The sequence below is a fragment of the Sus scrofa genome, chromosome 16 (assembly GCF_054392235.1).
Source record: "Sus scrofa isolate SSC_HxYL_T2T_F1_AM1 chromosome 16, Sscrofa_HxYL_maternal_Yorkshire_Landrace_v2.0, whole genome shotgun sequence".
Lineage (NCBI taxonomy): Eukaryota > Metazoa > Chordata > Mammalia > Artiodactyla > Suidae > Sus > Sus scrofa.
In genome coordinates, this window is record NC_139398.1 from 52,182,996 (window position 1) to 52,197,883 (window position 14,888).

The 14,888-nt window shown below is 38.1% G+C and overlaps 1 protein-coding gene across 8 annotated transcripts in view; it reads left to right on the forward strand.

The window, feature by feature from the left end:
- ZSWIM6 (zinc finger SWIM-type containing 6) overlaps positions 1-14,888 on the forward strand; it is a 347,609-nt gene that overhangs the window by 281,637 nt on the left and 51,084 nt on the right. For all 8 annotated transcript variants that reach the window (XM_085002300.1, XM_085002299.1, XM_085002301.1 and 5 more), the window contains 2 exons: positions 12,312-12,460; positions 14,256-14,406. In XM_085002300.1, coding sequence (XP_084858426.1) covers positions 12,312-12,460; positions 14,256-14,406 — 300 coding nt within the window. The remainder of the gene's footprint in view (positions 1-12,311; positions 12,461-14,255; positions 14,407-14,888) is intronic.

A 14,888-nucleotide genomic window follows, 5' to 3' on the forward strand; every position in this document is an offset into this window, starting at 1 on the left:
TAAACTACTATGCATGAAACAGATAAACAATAAGGATATATTATATGGCACAGTGAATTATAGCCATTATCATGTAATAACTTTTAATGGAGTATAATCTGTAAAAATACTGAACCACTATGCTGTACACCTAAAGCTGTTATAGTATTGTAAATCAACTACAAAAAAAGTAGCAGTATCATTTTTTTTAATTCCACTTTGTTCTTAGTAGGAACTTGGAGATTTATTCCTGTACACATACATGCTCCAGATCTAGCAGTGAGTGACAGTTGGAGTCATTGATAGAGGCCTCATGTCATATCTCCCTTCATTTTATTTCCCTGTGATGATCATGTTCATTGTAATCAGGCTTGCATTAGCAACCAGTTTTTGCAGTTATCCTAGGGAGATGATTTGGTTATAAACATTATCCTTTCTATTGTAGAACATTCTGGCATTGACTTTTGGTAAAACAAAAGTATGGCCTACTGGTGAGCAATATAATTAGCAAACCTATAGTAGAGAATAGAAGTTGCTTTAAATATGTATCTCAGTGTACAGTCGTGTGAAACTTCAAAGTAAAAAAAAAAAGGAGATTGCATGTTGAAAATAATGTATAGGGAGTTCCCGTCGTGGCTCAATGGTTAATGAATCTGACTAGGAGCCATGAGGTTGCAGGTTCAATCCCTGGCCTCTTTCAGTGGGTTAAGGATCCAGCGTTGCCATGAGCTGTGGTGTAGGTTGCAGACGAAGCTCTGATCCTGCATTGCTGTGGCTCTGGCATAGGCCAGTGGCTACAGCTCTGACTGGACCCCTAGCCTGGGAACCTCCATATGCCACGGGAAGTGGCCCTAGAAAAGGCAAAAAGACCAAAAAAATAAATAAAAATAAAAATAAATCGTATAGTTGTATAGAAATACGTGAAGATAAAAAGACAAGCCTCCTTGGCTTCTCCCTTAGCTCTCCCCTTAGTCTCCAATAGCTCCCTTATTCCACCAAGGCAACTACTGCTAACAGTGTGGTTTGTAGTCTTTGAGACAGCTTTTTGTTGTTGATTTTTTTGTGTGCACACATGTGTATGTAATTTTAAAAAACTCTTTGGGAAACATTTTTTTTTTGCAGTTTTCTTTTTTCTCAATATATCCTGAATCTCTTCTCATATTAGTGCAAATAGGTCTGTTAACTGTTTTAAATATTGTGTAGTATTCCATAGTATGAATATATTTAACCATTAACCTACTGAATATCGTGGCATTTTCATTTTTTTCCTACTTTATGCAGTACTTCTGTGACCATTCTTTGTGTATGTGTGACTTTGTGCAAGTGACTTTGAGTAACAGGTTCTTAGTAGTATAAGTGGTAAAATAACTGGTTTTAGCTTTTTGGGTTTGGTAATTACTGCCAAATTTCCCTCCAAAATTACAAGTTTTACTCAAGTTTTATTTTATTTTTTAAATTTATTTAAAAAGTTTAAAAGTATAGTTGATTTACAGTGTTGCGTCCATTTCTGCAGTACAGCAAAGTGAGCCAGTCATGCATATATAAATACACATTGCTTTTCTCATATTGTCTTCCATCATGTGCTATTACAAGAGATTGAATACAGTAGGACCTCATTGCTTATCCATTCTAAATGTAAGAGTTTGCATCTGCTAACCCTGACCTCCCAGTCCATTCTACTCCCTTGCCCTCCACCTTGGCAACTACAAGTCTGTTCTCCATGTCTATGAGTCTGTTTCTGTTCTGCAGATCGGTTCATTTGTGCCACATTTTATTTTATTTTATTTTTTTGTCTTTTTTTGCTATTTCTTGGGCCGCTCCTGCAGCATATGGAGGTTCCCAGGCTAGGGGTCCAATCGGAGCTGTAGCCACTGGCCTACACCAGAGCCACAGCAACTCGGGATCCGAGCCGAGTCTGCAACCTACACTACAGCTCACGGCAACGCCGGATTGTTAACCCACTGAGCAAGGGCAGGGACCGAACCCACAACCTCATGGTTCCTAGTCGGATTCGTTAACCACTGCGCCACAACAGGAACTCCTGTGCCACATTTTAGATTCCACATATAAGTGATATTATATAGTATTTGTCTTTCTCTTTCTGACTTACTTCACTTAGTATGAAGAGTCTCTCATTGCATCCACGTTGCTGCACATGGCATTATCTTGTTCTTTGTAATGGCTGAGTAGTATCTCATTGTATATATGTATCATATCTTCTTAATCCATTCATCTATCATTGGACATCTAGGTTGTTTCCATGTCTTGGCTTTTGTGAATAATGCTGATATGAAGATACAGGTGCATGTATCTTTTTAAATCGTAGTTGTGTCTGGATACCTACTCCAGAGTGGGATTGCTGGATCATATGTTCTGTCTTTAGTTTTCTGAGGTACCTCCATATTGTTTTCCACAGTGGTTGTACCAGTTTATATTCCCATCAGCAGTGTAGGAGGATTCCCTTTTCTCCACACCCTCTCTGGCATTTGTTATTTGTAGACTTATTAATGATGGCTATTCTTACTGGTGTGAAGTGGTACCTCATTGTAGTTTTTGATTTGCTTTTCTCTGATAATTAGTGATGTTGAGCAGGTTTTTATGTGCCTGCTGGCCATCCATATGTCTTCTTTGGAGAATTTTTCCATAATATGATTTAAATTTCTTCTAAAAATTGTCATGTACACACTATCATCTTCTCATGAAAAAAAAACATTTCATTTTAGCAAAAAGAGAAGTATTCTTAGTACTTATGTCTCATTTTTTTAAGTTTTTAAATTTTTTTGTGTGTTTTTAGGGCCACACCCATGACATATGGAGGTTCCCAGGCTAGGGGTCTAATTGGAGCTGTAGCTGCCAGCCTACGCCAGAGCCACAGCAACGCGGGATCCAAGCCATGTCTGCGACCTACACCACAGCTCACGGCAACACCGGATCCTTAACCCACTGAGTGAGGCCAGTGATCAAACCCGCAACCTCATGGTTCCTAGTCGGATTCGTTAACCACTAGCCACGAGGGGAACTCCTACTTATGTCTCTTAATTGGGAGGAGTCATGTCTCTGGCCCATCAGGTATTTGATAAGGTGATGTAGAAGCAGCCCTTTATCCTTTCATCTCCAAAGCCTTCCCTTATACCCTATAGTCATCTCTGACACTACCTCAACTATCCTAATTTTGGAAGAATTGTTACCAAATGTGATCAGTTTCTTCACCATCCCTCTCTCCTTTACTGACCCTAAGTCTCTCCATGTCAGCTAGATGGGCTTACTATTCCCATCTCCCTGACTGTGGTTCTCATACCTTCCACTGTTAAGAGTGTTCAGAGTGTTTAAGAGCTTAGAAGTTAGACAGCCTACGTTAGAATACTGGTCTCTTTGCTTTCTAGCTCTTTTACTACAGGCAAGGACCTGAATCTCTTCAGGGTCTTCAGGGCTCAGTTTTGTTATTTGTAAAACATAGTCAATAAAAAGTGCATATTTCATAAAGTCAGGAGTTAAAAGGGGGTAAATTTGGGTTACTTTTATCTCCATCATTGTGATGTGGCAGTTGACGTGAGTCTTCAGCATGCAGTGGTAGATAGTTGAGGAAAATATTTGTGAACTGTTTCTTTTTTAAGAAAATTTTTAAAAATAATCTGAGCAGGAGTTCCCGTCATGGCACAGTGGTTAACGAATCCGACTAGGAACCATGAGGTTGCGGGTTCGATCCCTGCCCTTGCTCAATGTGGTGTAGGTTGTAGACATGGCTCGGATCCTGCGTTGCTGTGGCTCTGGCTTAGGCCGGGGGGCCACAGCTCCAATTCGACCCCTAGCCTGGGAACCTCTATATGCCGCGGGAGCGGCCCAAAGAAATAGCAAAAAAAAAAAAAAAAACTTACCATTTGGGGAGTTCCCGTCATGGCGCAGTGGTTAACGAATCCGACTAGGATCCATGAGGTTGCGGGTTCGGTCCCTGCCCTTGCTCAGTGGGTTAACGATCCGGCGTTGCCTTGAGCTGTGGTGTAGGTTGCAGATGCGGCTCGGATCCCGCGTTGCTGTGGCTCTGGCGTAGGCCGGAGGCTACAGCTCTGATTCGACCCCTAGCATGGGAACCTCCATATGCCGCAGGAGCGGCCCAAGAAATAGCAAAAAGACAAAAAAAAAAATAATCTGAGCAAACTATTCTTCAACCTTGCAAACATAATAGATCTCTTAATAAATCTAAAGAGTCAGATTATGTAAAAATGAGACCTTCTGAGGACTTTGCATTTAAATATTTATATTTTTGTACCAAGTGATTGCTAATACATTAATATACTTGTTAGCTAAGTAATGGAAAATAGCTTGTTAGGTGGTCTGTGCTTATTATACTCTTCATTTTTTACATGAGCATTTGGTGAATGTACAAATAATTTATTGCGTTTTATCCATATAAATATGTGATTATCTTTGTACATGAGTAAGTATATTTTTGAACTTCTGAAGTAAATTAAATGATAATAAGAAAAGAGTAATAAAGTCAGGTGAGAGGAAAATAATAGAGGAGGGGCTATAAACCCTGACAAGGCTATTTGAATTCCCTGAGACACATCCTGATTACAGTGCTACTTATTTATTTCCTTGAGATTTAGCTAACGGGAAGGTGGCTTGTTACAGGAGCAGGGCATGCTGCATGCAAGGACTCTCTGTCAATCGAAGAATAGCCTCCAGGATGAGAAAAACAAGTTGTCCTCTTAACAGCTCTTGGAGAGGATGCCACATTGTATCATGGCAGTAGAATTACATGGACTGCTCTTTGAGAATAGGGGATTGAGAATCTAGCTGTTTCAACTACCACAAAATTGTACATTGAAATGAAGGTATTAATATTGCCTTGAAATGGGGATTTAAGTAAGAATAAAATTTACTTTTCTCAATTGTATGTTTATTCCATGCATATTATTTTTCAATGGTCTTCTAATTCTTGTCCTTACCAGAGAAAGATTTTTTTTTTCCTGAGTCTGAATCACTGAAGTTTGCTGTCTTGCCCTTTCGCTCTTGGTGCCAATGGTTGATGTCAGGATTTTGCCTTCAGCTTGTAAGACAGGTGTACTGGTGTCTTTGTAAGCCACAGACTTCATGTTTCCACTCCAACAGCAGGCTCTAAAACTGTAGGAGATGTCGTTCTTCTATACATCCTGCAAGAGAGGCTGAATTAATCACCTCTGCAGTGTAGACATCTGCTGCCTGCATTCTGCCATAATAGACTGAATTTGACAATTTAATTTTAACAACAACACACACAAAAACCCCACTGCTACATAAATACAAGTGTTGTTAAAGCATTATTTGGACAATTACTAAAGTAGTTGGGTCACAGTTAATGAGGAAGATGTTAACTAAAGCCTTTCACTTCTTGTTTGAATTTGTTTTCCAGCAGATTAAGAGAAGAGAAAGCATTAAGTTCCCCACTGGAACCCAAAAGTGAATAATTCCATATACCAAACATAGGATAAGCCAGTTATGAACATGTCTTAATATCTCAGTTTAAAAACATCAAGATTTGATGTTTCCTAATGCTTAGAAGTGACTTTCTGTGATAAGATATCTCAGTCAGTATGTCTTAAATTGCTTCAGTAAGCTACTGGAGAGGCATCTGTTTGATGCCTTAGGAGTCTTCATACTTTTCAATATGAAGATCTAGAATGTGCCACCATATTTGAGATTCTCTCCAAATTCGTGTCATTTCCCACCCCCACTCCCCCTACCATTTTTTTGCGGCAGAGATTCTGATTGAGTAGGTCTAAAGTGTTATCTAAACATCTGTTTTTCACCGTGTGCCTCAGAAGTTTTGATATACTCCTAATTTTGAGAACTGCTGAGGTAAGAGTTTTCGTATTGGGGTAAAAAAAAAATAAATCAAAACCAAATCAAGTAGCAGACAGGGAAAGCTAAAGACTTGGGCAGTAGTCTTTTATGTTCGTAAATACTTGTTTGATCTCCTCCTATGGCATTATGTAGCCAAGGTAGGAGGGTAAATCAAATTCACACATCCCTAGCTGGGAAAATTAAACTGTTTCACTTTTTCAGCAGATAATTTCACTTTCCCTGAAGGCTTGAAACTTTGAAAAATTAAGTTTTAGTAATAAAATGCTCACAAAGATTAATTGTACGGTTGTAAAAATTATAGCATTTAAAATTATAAATATAAATAAGGATAAAAAATATTATAGGTTTTAAAATACTTCAATGGACCATTTAATTTACATACACAGATTCTGGTTCCTACCCAACCGGGGGAATGTCTAACAGCAAATATATAAATACATGAATTATGTTTCTCTTTGCTTACCTTTCTCCAAGCTAAATGCTTAGGGGTTTGTCTTTGACTATAGACAGCCATTAGCAAGTAGAAAGACATTTTGCAAATGTGCATTTTATAAAAGGTTTAGACAGCACTTAAATGCTCGTAATCAAGTCATGGTAGGAGTAAAGTGTTTAAATTTTAGCACTAAAGTTTAATAAATGAATTTACTCTTTTGAGGGGGTTGTTGTTGTAGACATTAGTTTCCAGTCTATAATGTATAGTGTATGTGTCTTTATTCCTAAAATGTTGTGTTTAGAGTCAATTTGTTTTACTTATCAACTAATTATCTTTGCTTACATTCTTATGACTAAGGATGTTTTCTATATAGTCACATGAAAAGATTTCTAATTTTTATTACTTGTTTAGTTTTTTATTCCTACATTATAGAAGTTTAAGGGTTGAAGAAATGGAGGCTTGAGTGATTTGCTGAAGGACACAGACTGTACTTAGACCTGAAGTCTTCTGATCGAGGATTAGGGAATTCCGTACATCTTCTCAACTCCTGTGTAGACTTTTTTAGATTATTTGCAGTAAAATATTGTCTGTGGGCCATTTACCCTCTGCATTGCCTCGTCTTTCCCTATACTCTCAGAAAATGAGTTAATTCTGATATCTAATTTACAACAAAAAACGTAAGTTTCTGGAGTTCCTGTCGTGGCACAGTGGAAACAAATCTGACTAGGGACCATGAGGTTGTGGGTTCTATCCCTGGCCTCGCTCAGTGGGTTAAGGATCTGGCATTGCTGTGAACTGTGGTGTAGGTTGCAGACGCAGCTTGGATCTGGAGTTACTGTAGCTCTGGTGTAGGCCGGTGGCTACAGCTCTAATTAGACCCCTAGCCTGGGAATCTCCATATTCTGCAGGTGCGGCCCTAAAAAGACAAAAAAAACAAAAAACAAAAAACATAAGTTTCTTAAAAACTCAAGAAATATGATTCATATATTTATACTTTTTTTAATGGCCACACCCACAGCATATGGAAGTTCTCAGGCCAGGGCTTGAATCTAAGCCGCAGCTGTGACCTGTGCTGCTTACTGCAGCAATGCTGGGTCCATTACCCACTGCTGGGTTGGGGAGTGAACCTGCACCTCCGCAGCGACCCAAGCTGCTGAATAGTCAGATTCTTAACCCACTGTGGCACAGTGGGAACTCTCCCTCTTTTTTTGCTATTAGATATCTTTTTTGCTATTATTATTATTTTTTTTTTGCTTGTTTTATTTGTTTTGTTTTGCTGTTAGATGTCTCACCAGTTGGGTAAGAACAAAAAATGTATGTATTTGTGAATTAAATGATCCATTAAAGGAATTTTAAAAATACAGTGTTTTAAAGCCTATTATATTTTAAGAAAAAACCCATTGTATAATTTAAGTGAAATAAAAGTGGCTCCTGGATTATTCTTTCTTGTACTTTGGCCTCTTAATATGACCAAAAAAGAGAGAGAATGTATTCTGAAGTTTTTGAGAGTGTCTGTCAATCCCCTTTGCAACTTCAGGCCAAGGAGAACACTAGGATTTTCTCCCAGTCTCCAAACCAAACTCAAACCTATTTAAAGTATTTGGATATTTATGTGGCAAACAAACTCCAAGTCTCACAGGGCTCTGACACAAGCCTAGAAGGGTAGCATGGCATCCCTGATGCCACAGGACAGAGACAGTGAATGCCTATCAGGGTCTTTTTGGGGCAGGACTCCTTTTAGACCTTGACCCTTAGTGCCCAACAGAGAGCAACTAAAAAATCATAAAAATTGGGAGAAATAACCACTGTGAAGATTCATAGCAGATTTATTGAGTTCAGTTCATCGGAAGGAACAATGAGAGAAGATAATCTATAGCTTGTCAGAATTTTGCCCTACAAAGAGAATGCATTTAGATAACGAATCTTTAGCTGGCTTTGTGCAGTTGCATATTTGTCTGTGTATCTGTGTCTGTCTTGCCCTAAAATCAAGGGGATGAGCTGGACTAGGATCTCTCTATCCTTGTGGAATACAGAAGTAACTGCAGTAGTTAAATAACTCTTTACAACATTGTGTCCTCACATTGTCCTGTGAAAGAAAAAAACATGCTAACAGATCCTAGCATCCTTCCTTAAATTTATCTTTGATTTAGAGTTGATAACTAGTGCCTTGATGCAGTCAGGGTTCAACTTTAGTTCCAAGGTTCTGGGATATATTCTACAGCAGAGGAGAGAATTGGGAGATTGGATTTGTCAGTGTGGCTGTAGTATATAAGTCATAACCACCCTGAACCTGTTTTCTCCTATAGAAAGGGGATCATGAGCTGTTCTTACCTCCAGGGGACATTGTGAGAAGAAAATGAAATAACGTACATGAGGATGCTTTAAGAATGGTTCCTTTTTGATAGGATTCCTTTTCTCAGTAGGGGTGAAGGGAGGATGTATATGTGCCTTTCTCCTCTCTTCCCCCCCTACCCCCAGTACTTGATTGCCTGATAGAGGCAAACACTGGCTTGATGTTAGGAAGCAGTGGTGAACAAGGCAAATACAATCCTTGCTCTTTGGGAACTTAAATATCTACCTCCTTGCCTAGTGCCTACTTGTAACAGCATTCTCTGCCTTCTGGAAGAGCCAGTCTCCCCAGCCCTTCCTAAGAGTCCTCTCATTCCCATTGCCATTCTTCCTCATTCTCTTGCCCTGCCTTTAAATGTTGATCTTCCTTAGGGCTCAATCTTCAATGCTCTTTTTACCCTGTACTGCTTCCCATAACATATGTAGCTCCCTACTTGAAATCCTTTTCCCTCTTGTTGCCTGGCTATCTCAAAGGCACTTCAGATTCGCCACATCCAAAGCTGAACTCAAGATCTTTTTATTTTTTTTTTGTCTTTTGTCTTTGTTGTTGTTGTTGTTGCTATTTCTTGGGCCGCTCCCCCGGCATATGGAGGTTCCCAGGCTAGGGGTTGAATCGGAGCCGTAGCCACCGGCCTACGCCAGAGCCACAGCAACGCGGGATCCGAGCCGCATCTGCAACCTACACCACAGCTCACGGCAACGCCGGATCGTTAACCCACTGAGCAAGGGCAGGGACCGAACCCGCAACGTCATGGTTCCTAGTCGGATTCGTTAACCACTGCGCCACAACGGGAACTCCTGAACTCAAGATCTTAACACTGCTCCTCCCACCCCTAAACATGGTCCCACTCTGGCAGTCTGTGTATCAGTCACTGAGCTGTCCATGATTTCATCCAGTTGTTTAATCCAGAAATCCACGTTTCTCTTGGCCATATTATCTCAAATACTGCATATATCTACTTCACTAAGTTCTGTTGCTTTTTTTTTATATCCTAAACTTCTGTCAGGTTCTCCATTTCTGTCTGCACTGCTTTTTTTTTTTTTTTTTTTTTTTGTCTTTTTTGCTATTTCTTTTTGGGCCGCTCCCTCGGCATATGGAGGTTCCCAGGCTAGGGGTCCAATCAGAGCTGTAGCCCCCGGCCTACGCCAGAGCCACAGCAACGCGGGATCCGAGCCGCACCTGCAACCTACACCACAGCTCACGGCAACACCGGATCGTTAACCCACTGAGCAAGGGCAGGGACCGAACCCGCAACCTCATGGTTCCTAGTTGGATTCGTCAACCACTGCGCCACGACGGGAACTCCCGCACTGCTTTTTTTGTTTGTTTGTATTGTTTCTTTCTTCACTGCTGTTTTTAAGCTACCATTATCATCCTTTGTACAGACCATCAAAATATCACCCTCATTGTTCTACTCTTAAACATTTTTTCTCCCCAATCCATCCTCCACACTTTAGAGTTATTTTTAGATACGTGAATATATTCATGTGGTTCCAAAATTTTGAAAGTATGAAAATGGTATTCAGTGAAGAACCTTCTTCCCTCATGTAAATAGGTTACTCATTTTAAATACTCTTCTAAGGTATTTTATGCATATGTAAGGAAATACTAACATAAATGCTTTTCTTTGCTTTTTACGTTTTTATGGTTTTATTTACTACATAAGCACTTTTGAAATCTTCATTTTTTACATAAAATGTGCATAATGTGTATGCTTTTCTTCACTCAACAGTATATCCTGGATTTCTTTCTATTGTGGTACCTAAAGAATTTTCATATTCATTTTTATGGCTGCATCATATTCCATGGGAGGAATGTTGAAATTGATGTACAAAAGGCCAGAACATCTTTTACTATCTAGAGTATTCCATTCTTCCACTTTGGGTAACATTGCCATGAATTCCCATTCATTACTTTTAGGGAGAAAAGCTAGGATTCTCTCTTGTCAGGGCTCTCAGGCCTTTCTTCTCTTCTCCGGGGTTGTCTTGTATTGCTCTTCTCCCTCATCCCCTACTTTTGAGTTTCATGGACATAGACTGTCTTTTGTTTCATCCATGTACCATGTTCGTTTCTCCCTGAGACCTCAGCCCAAGCTTGTTGTCTCACATACAGACCCAGTGCTTTCTTTTCTTGCCTTTAATTAATTTCTAATCTACTTATGGCAGATCTCAGCTCAAATTCCATTTCCTCAAGGTATGCTTACTCTGCCAATTCAGGGCCAAGTCAGGACTCTCTGATACAGTCTCCTGGCACTTTGTCTATTTCAATGAATAATTAATTCATTTATCATGGTGTGTTTGTATGTGTGATTATTACATTGACATTTATCTCACACACTTAAAACAACATTTCACATAGTGGATTGTAACCCATTATGCCTTATGAAAGCAGTTTAAAAATTATGACAATTCTTTTTTTAAAAAAATAAAATAGTATAGAAAATATCAGACCTCTTCACTTACAGTAAGGGAATTTTTTCATCATACTTTTGCTTCAGTTTAATGGAGAGATGTGATCATATAAGTGTCGAGATACACGGGTATATTGGGCACGATGTAAACTATATTTCTTATTGTGGGTATTAGTCAAAAAAGTTTGAAAGTCATTGAACTAGATGATATATTCTGTAAAGACAGGAATTCTGTTTTGACCTCATTCCATCACCAAGTCTGGCACAGGGCACTTAGTAAACATGCTGGCTGAATGAATGAATGTGCACTTTTCTAGTGAGTTTCACAGACCCATTGCCTTCCTCTTAGGGACTAATGCACCCTGGTTCTACAGATGTTAGTGATTATTTCCTTGGCCAGCTGAGTCTGCATTGGATCACTGAAAGAAAAGAAGTGTAGAATCACACCCACAAATTATTTTTTGAGAGTTGATAAGGAGATGAAACACTATTGATAAGAGGTTTTAGATTTAGTTTTTGTATTACTTATGAATCTTAGTCCTTAAAATACTATTTATTTTATTTTCTTAATCAGTAATGAAACTTAATTTTCACCTGCCTAAATATCTGGGTAATTTTTTAATATCTAAGGTAGTCTACACACAGAGCTTGTTACATAGCTGTTATCATTTGTGTGTACTTCAGCAATAAAATATTTATGCAGTTTGGCAAGGTGATACTACAACCTGGTTTAGTACAACAGCTGCACTGCCTGTTCCCATGTGGCTTAATTTCCCTTTTTAATCTTAGGTTTTCTGCAGCTGAAGACTTATGTCAGCATGTAGTTTATACAGCAGCAGATAATGGTGAAAGCTTCTTGAATTAACATAGTAAAGGGAAATACTCTGCTCAGTTTACTTGGTTTCATATTTTTTCTAACGTCTTTGGAAAACATTTTCCTAATATGTCCTATACAGTAGAGCTTTATAAACATCATGTATTTACAATGAGTCATTTTTGTGACTTTTTTATTCTTTAGAGAACCTGTAAACTCTTCTCCAAAGGTATAGTCTCTGATCTTAAAAAAAGGAAATAGCTCCAAAGTCATCATCTTTTGGATTAGTACAAATCAGCAAAGTCTTGGAAGTAAAAGAATAATTTTTACATTTAGTTTTGGTCATACATTGTATGTATATTGATTAAAAAATTTTTAGGCAAAAAGTAAGCATCTTAATTCTATTCAAGTCTCTTAGGAGAGCCCTCTTAGCACAGAGTTTTTATGTAGCATATGTGTTATTTTTTCTTTCTATTTCTAGGTGCTCCTGATCCAACAGCAGGTGCTAGTATAGATGATGAAAACTGCTGGCACTTAGATGAAGAGCAGGTTCAAGAACAGGTTAAACTATTCCTTTCCCAGGGCGGGTACCACGGATCAGGGAAGCAGCTTAATTTGCTCTTTGCAAAGGTATGATTGTTTTATTTTTAAAGAAATATTTAACATATATACATATATAGAAAGTATCTGTATATAATCATGTTTATAGTAGGATAAAGGCTTCTTTTTAAATTCTTATTTATTTTTTAAGAATAGACTTAAGTTATAATCAGCCAATAGAGACTTCTGTGTTTCAATGCAAGCGTTAATTTACATAGGTGTCCTTAGAGAAGATATGGACCATTTTTTTCTTTCTCAATTCTTATTAATAAAATGGTGGCATTTTATACGATTTGAAAAACTGCTTAATATTAGAAACAAAATAGCTCTGTGTTACTTAAATGCCATCTTTTCAAGTTTTTCTTTTTCTAGTTACTTTTCCCAAGTAAAAATGTAACTTCGAATACATTCCTAAAGATGTGCTTTATGTATTTAGCTTAATAATGTTACTCTCTTTAAATTAGTTTCAAGCACATAAACTTTGGTGTCATATGGACCTGGGTTTAAATCTCAGTTCTAAATCTTACTGAGTGTAGGAATCTTGGCAAGTTACTTAAATCAGCTTCCTCATCTATAAAATTAGCTGAGAATAACATATCCCTTCAAGTTGTGATTATGGTATTTAAAGATAATGGTGTCTAACAGTACTTGGACCTTGGTAGATGTTAATTTTCATCATCTAAGTTTGATGGCCTAAGGAAAAAAGTTATCTTTGTTATAAGTCCAGTGTCATCAGAAGCTGTGTCTTTTGCTTTATTCACAACTTTTAAGTAGCACACATTTCTAAATACTCGATAAATGCTTTTTAAGTAATATTAAATATACTACATTACATTATAGGTAATGTATTCAAATTGGAGGATGGTGTTCAGCTGGCATTCTTATTTGTTGAACACATAGCAGTAGACACTTTAGGATTTGTTTAGGATTTCCTGTAGAACAGCTTAGCCTTGTGTTTGTTTTCTGGCTTTGTCACTTATTTGGGAAATGTAACAGAAGAATAATGGACAGAGCTTAAGGTTCCAGCAGAGAGGCTGGGTTAACTTACTAGGCTGGTGGTTGTGATTGTGCTTCAAGAATTGTTCATTTGGAGCAAGAGAGTTCTTGAACCTAAAGCCCTATTTCCTGTTAACCATTGCAGAAGTAATCCCATCTGAATGAATAGAAGTATGCTGCTACTCTTTATGATGAAACCTTCAGTGAGACAGAATCCATTGAAATTACAAATTTACTGAAAATAGTGAAGGACTTGTACAACTTGTACTTGAATACAGTAAAAACCACTGAATTGTACAGTTTAAGTTGGGGAATTGTATGTTATGTGAATTATGTCTCAATAAAGCTTTTTTAAAAATCTGAAGGATGGATGCTAGTATTATAAACATTGTCAGATCAATTTAGAAGATCCCTGAAGAGTTCTTAGTATACTGCTTTGAACTCTGCCACTCTGGTGGTAAGTGCAGTCAGTTGGGGAGTCAGGAAGGTGCCCATTGATTTGTTTTGTTTGTTTTGGTATTATTTTTCTGTAGGCTGGAAAAACATTTTTTGGGGAGGATTTGGCAAGGTTTGCAAATTTCTTGACCTCATGTGGATTCTAAAACATAACTTAAAAAAATTAACAATCGAGTCTCTGATTAAATTGCCATTTAGAACCGAGAATTCTTTTTAACAGCTTTTTTGTTTAAGACAGATGGTGTCAAGACTTCACCACCACCACCACCCCTCTTTGCTTACCCAGAGAAACAAAGTGGTCTGTCTAAGTATTGCTGTTTATTTATTTATTTTTTAAATGTTTTTCTGAAGGTCTCTTTTTTTTCCCCACTAGGTGCGGGAGATGTTGAAGATGAGGGACTCAAATGGGGCCCGGATGTTGACTTTGATAACAGAGCAATTCATGGCTGACCCTCGTCTGTCACTTTGGAGGCAACAAGGCACTGCAATGACTGACAAATATAGGCAGCTCTGGGATGAGCTGGGTAAGTATAAATTTCCCGATGGATTGCCATTGAGTTGTGTATGGATAAAGACCATGATTGAATGCTTTAAAGAACATGGTCAGAGTATTGCTAAAGAGAGAGCTGCAGCTCTTAGGTGAACTTGTTGCCATTATACTCTGGTTAGAGGACTGGGAAGAATGAGGACTTGGGCCGGCATTTTCAGGAAACAATCTTGGCAGTGTTTTGGAGGAATCATCTGATCTTGAGGAAAGGAAGCGGAGGATTTGCCTTTAAATATTTGGAGGGAAAAGCTCTATTTTAAAATAGGTATTTGGTGTAATAGAACTGATTACTTATTTCTAGAATAATACTGTACTCAGTACAGCTAAAATTTGGCTGTTTTTCCCTTTTGCTTACGTTAAAAGTAGCTTGAATATTCATTTTATTTTTTTGGCTGTTACAGTCTTAGATGCACTGTTGATTGTCATAATGGAAAAGATAATTTTATTGAAATATAGTTG